The following is a 5,101-nucleotide window of genomic DNA, read 5'->3' as shown; positions in this document are numbered from 1 at the left end:
CAGCAGCAGCAACCAACTCAACACAGAAGCAAAGGGATGCCCCGCCCCCTCTGAGCAGACAAAGCAGCAGCAGAAGAACAGCAGGCAAAACTAGCTGACACAGTAGCAGCCCTATCAGCAGCAGCAGCAGCAGCAGCAGCAGCAGCAGAGCAGCAGCAGCTATGCACTTGCCTTCAAGCAGCGGGCACCCGTAGTGCCGCTGCAGCATATCCAGGGCCGCCATCAGCCGCCGCTTGGCTGAGGCAGCGAATCCCCGTCTCAGCCGGCAGAGGCCCCTGGGAGACACAAACAAGAACACAAGGCCCCAGTCCCCTGCTCCACCCATGAGCTTGTTCAGCAGCTAGCTAGCTAGCTAGCTAGCTAGCTAGCCACACTGACAGGGAGCACCTAGTTCCCTGGTTTTCCCCCCAATCGCTAGCTAGCTGCTTGCAGCCGCAACAGCTGCAGACCGTGGCAACTTGACAGCTAGCTAGCCATGAAGGCAGCTAGCTAGAAGCGTAACCAGCTAGCTAGCTGCGACGTGTGGGGCCGTGTGGCTAGCTAAGAGGGTAAAGAGAAAGCTCACAGGACAGCAGCAAGAAGACAGCCCTGGGGGCCCCCTGGGGGCCCCCCCAAGCGAAGCCCCTCAACTGCATTTGAAAGGGCCGCGAAGATGCTGAGCTGGTGCTGCCGCAGGCTGCTGCCTGGGGCGCAGAACCCGCCGTCTAGGCCAAAGGGGGCAACGAGCCGGGGCCCATCAGAGTCTCCGGGTCTTGCTGCTGCTGCTGCTGCTGCTGCTGCAGTTGCTGCTCCTGTTCGCTTTGCTGCTGCAGGGTACTCGGCTTGCTGCTGCTCTGGGAGCCCTGAAAATCCCAGCCAGCTGTCAAAGTGCAGCAGCAGCAGCATCAGCAGCCGCAGCAAGTGGTCATCTGCTGCGGCAGAAACGCCGTCGAGGCGTCTCCCCAGAACATATCCCTGTTGCTGCTGCTGCTGCTGTTGCTGCTGTTGCTGCAGCTGCTGCAGCTGCTGCTGCTGCATGCGATATGCCTTCCACGGGGCTGGCTCTGGAGGTGCCAGTGCGCGCAGCAGCAGCTGGCAGAGCAGCCCCCCCCTCAGGGTAGCGGGGACAGCAGCAATAAACTCCGGGCTCAGTATCTGCGTCACCGCTTCTGTTTGGGGCCCCCTGGGGGCCCTCAATGGGTGCTGCAGGGGGCCCCCTAGGTCAGCAGCAGCAGGCAGAGAGAGAGGGGAGAGTCGTCTACCCCCCCCAAAGGGAAGGGCAGCGGCTGCGGAGGCCCCGGGGGCCCCCAACCAACCCCAGTCGAGCAGCGGGGCCCCCACGAAATATTCTTCTTCTTCTATTGAGTCAGCGCAAGGGGCCTTCAAGGCGCTGCCGGGTGTAGGAGGATGCAGCACGAGCTCCGTCAGCAGCAAAGCAGAGACACAGGCCGTCGCGCAGGGCAACGGGGGCTTAACCGCCACGCGGCCCCACAGACCCAGTGCTGTTGCTGCTGCTGCTTCGCTTTCCCCTGCTGCTGCTCCTGCTCCTGGTGCTGCTCCGGCCGTTGCTGCTGCTGCTGCTCCAGATGCGGGGACCCAAGGCTGAGCAGCAGGCGCGTAGCGGCTGATCGGCAGCGCGTGCTGCTGCTGCTGCAGCTCCTCAAAGAGAACAGAAGGGCTCTTGAGAGCAGCGGAGAGGCAGCAGCGAAGCAGCATAGGCAGCGGCAGCAGCATGCAGCTAAGCGCATCTGCACGGATAAGAGAGGCTGCAAGAGCCAGACAGACGCGGCGGTGCAGCAGCAGCAAACAGCTCTCACGGAGACCCTTTTCAAGTTGCACACCTGCTGCTGCTGCTGTCGCTGCTGCTGCTGCGGGTTGCTGCTGCTGCAGCAGCTGCTGTGTTTCGCTTGAAAACGCCCACAGAGCGGCGTAGGTAGAGAAGTGCTCACAAACAGCAGCAGGGCTGCAGCAGCAGCACGCGACTTGCTGCTCATACCGCAGCACTTTATGCAACGCTTTGCATAGTAAGACGCATGCAGCTGCTGTGGCGACGAGTTGAGCGCTGCTGCTGCAACATATCTGCCGCTGTTGTTCGTCCTTAGCAGCAGCAGCAGCANGCAGCAGCAGCAGCAACTCATCTAGCAGCAGCCACAAACCCACACCCGCAGAGAGACCCCCCTGTCTCAGAGCAGCCTGGACTGTGGGGCCGTCGGTATGCGGCAGCTGCCGCTGCAGCAGCGCCTCTGCTACAGCCCTGGCGCGCAGTCTCATGCTGCTGCTGCTGCTGCTGCTGCTGCTGTTGCAACTGTTGTTGCTGCTGGATCGTCTATATTTAACACATGCCTTGGGCAGCACAGCGAGGCTGACAGACTCGACGGGGGCCCCCGCAAAGGGGGGGGCCCTACCCCTTGAGGTCCAGACGTAAGACTCTCCGGTGACGAAGTCTGCTGCTGGTGTCTCCTCAAAGCTGCTTGCTGTTGCTGCTGCTGCTGCTGCTGCTGCTGCTGCTGGCCATGTAGAGGGAGCTGCTGCAACCCTGCAACGATGGCAAAAGGCCTTCGTGCTGCCGCTGCTGCTGCTGCTGTAGAGTTGCTCTTGTTTAGGCCCTGCTGAAGCACAGCAGCAGCAGGAGTGCGGGGAGATATGGGGGCAATGCTGCAGCGGCTGCCAGTGGTGCTGCTGCTGCTGGCCTCTACTATCACCAGCAGCAAACGAAGGTGGTGCTGCTGCTGCAAGGAACGCCCGCTGCCTTTGCTGCTGCGTTGCTGCTGCAGGCACATCCAGAGGCACAAAGGAAGGGAGCGCACTGTCAGCCTCATATACAAGGCCCCACACTCGCTGCTGCTGCTGCTGCTGCTGCTGCTGCTGTGGTTCTTCCTGGCTGTCTTGGAGCTGTAGAAAGCGCTGCTGCAGCATCCATACTGCGTCTCCTGCAGCCTCAAGAGCAGCAGCCTCTGTGCACACGAGCCCTGAGAAGGCAGCAGCAGTGAAGGGCAGCGGCAGCAGAGCGTCAGTGAGAGCCAAAGGGGCCCCAAGTTCATGCTGCTGCTGCTGCTGCTGCTTCTGCAGCGTATCACGCGCTCTGACCAATGCGTCGCCACGCTCTGTTGCTGCTGCTGCTGCAGCCTCCCCGCAGCCCGAAATGAGGCGCTGCAGGCAGAGGGGCAGCAGCGGCAGCTGAAAGCGTTGGAGTTGCTGCTGCTGCTGCAGGGGACAGACAAAGAAGCACAGGCCGCCTAGCTCCAGAAGAAGAAACAGCGGTGAAAGCGCGAGCTGCTGCTGCTGCCACAGGGATGCTTGTGCTGCTCGCTGTTCCTGCTGCAGCTGCTGCCACAGCCTGCTGCTGCTGATCTGCTGCACCAACACGCCCTGGATGCAGACGCCCTGCTGCAGCAACTCCCGCAGCCGCCGCCGGTAGGATCTAAGCACTGGTGTGTCGCTGCTGCAGCTGCTGCTGCCACTGCTGCTGCTGCTGCTGCTGCTGCTGCTAGCGCATGCAGCGTCAAATAGCTGCTGAAAGTCTGAGAGGAAAAGAAGAGTGCTGGCTTTTCGGGTAGCCGCACACAGACGCCAGAGGCTGCCCCCTTCTAGCTCTTTGCCGGGGTCCCCTCTGCTGCTAGGAAAACCTTGTGCTGCTGCTGCTGCTGCTGCTGCTGAGGAGACATGACCCTGCTGCTGCTGCTGCTGCTGCTGCTGCTGCTGCTGGTACATCCACTTGTCGATGCTGCGGCTGCGGAGGCGTCGAAACGTGGAGGCCAGGCCTTGACGACTCAGGCTACGGACAACGGAGCCGCTGTGCTGCTGTTGATACTGCTGCTGTTGCTGCTGTTGCTGCTGCTGCTGCTGCTGCTGCTGTTGCTGCTGCTGCTCTGCCTCCACTTTGGGCCGTGATATCTTTGCTCTGCCTCTCATGAGGAGGCCCCTTAGCTTGCTGGTGCCTGGCTGCTGCTGCTGCTGTTGCTGCTGCTGCTCCGTAGAAGCTAGGCCTAGTAAACTGCGGGCTGCTGCTGCAGCTGCCGTTGTCATGCTGCTATTGCGGCGGGGTAGTGGCGCTCTGGAGCTGCTGCGGTGCTGCTGCTTCGGCTGCTGCTGCTGCTCCTGCTGCTCTGCTGCTGCTAGGGGCCTTGCAGTGTCTCGACAGCTCTTGCAGGCGCACGCCAGCAGCCGACGCAGCAACGGAGTTGGCCGGTCCTGCTGCTGCAGCAGCAGAGCAATGCATGCAGCAGCAAACTGCTGCAGCTCGCGCTGCACTAGCAGCAAGGCCCTCTGCCACTGTATGCACAGCATCAGTTGTTGCTGTCGCAGGTCAGAAGAGCGTTGCTCTTTCGTCAGCTGATCATGCTGGTGCTGTGTCTTGCTGCTGCTGCTCCTGCTGCTGCTGCTACTCCTGCTGCTGCTGCTTCCAAAGAATGAATGCGTGAAGGAAGGGAGGGGGAGGACGTCTATAAGGTGTACAGACAGTGCTACTACTAGCTGCTGCTGCCCTGACTCGCCTGTGCTGCTGCTGCTGCTGCTGCTGCTGCTGCTGTCTTGCTGCAGCTGCACCTGAAACGTTGCTGCTTCTCCCACGCGACAGCACTGAATGGCCCGAAGGAGCAAAGCCTCTCCTGCTGCAGTCCACGGCTGTAGATCATCTTCCTCCTCCCGTTGCTGCTGCTGCTCCTGCTGCTGCCGCTGCTGCTGCTGCTGCTGCTCCAGTAGGTAGAGGTATGCAGGATGCAGGTGCAGCAGCAGCCGCTGGGAGCTCTCAGGCTTGCTGCGGGCTGCTGCTGAAGGAGGCAGCAGAAGGGACGGGGTGTGCACCTGCACATCGGCGATGCAGCAACAGTGAGCAGGTGGATATGTGCTGCTGATGCTGCTGCTGCTGCTGCTGCTGGTGCTGCTGTTGCTGCTGCTGCTCTGGAAGAAGAGATGCGTTTTACTGCCGCAGTTTAAAAATGGCGTGCATGAGGGGGGCCTCAGACTTGCATGCAGCAGCAGGGTCTCTCGTTCTGTACACTCTGCAGCAGCTTCAGTAGCAGCAGCAGCAGCAGCAGCAGCAGCAGCAGATGCCTCTCGGATCCTCTCAACCTTCTGAATGCTGACAAACCCCAGAGGACCCCACTGCTGCTGCTGCTGCTGC

At 61.5% G+C, this 5,101-nt stretch overlaps 1 protein-coding gene across 1 annotated transcript in view; it reads right to left on the bottom strand.

Moving 5' to 3' along the window:
- Nucleotides 1-561: 561 nt before the first annotated feature.
- The window catches only part of EMH_0025350 (uncharacterized protein), a gene marked incomplete at both ends in the record, with an annotated part of 5,913 nt that continues 1,373 nt past the window's right edge, over nucleotides 562-5,101 (bottom strand). The window contains 2 exon segments of the mRNA XM_013502435.1: nucleotides 562-2,095; nucleotides 2,099-5,101. Of these exon segments, the coding sequence (XP_013357889.1) occupies nucleotides 562-2,095; nucleotides 2,099-5,101 (4,537 nt within the window).

The sequence above is a fragment of the Eimeria mitis genome, genomic scaffold (assembly GCF_000499745.2).
Source record: "Eimeria mitis Houghton genomic scaffold, Emh_scaff917, whole genome shotgun sequence".
NCBI classification, from domain to species: Eukaryota; Apicomplexa; class Conoidasida; order Eucoccidiorida; family Eimeriidae; genus Eimeria; species Eimeria mitis.
Note: the sequence above shows the minus strand (reverse complement) of the source record. Positions and strands in the feature narration are given on the sequence as shown.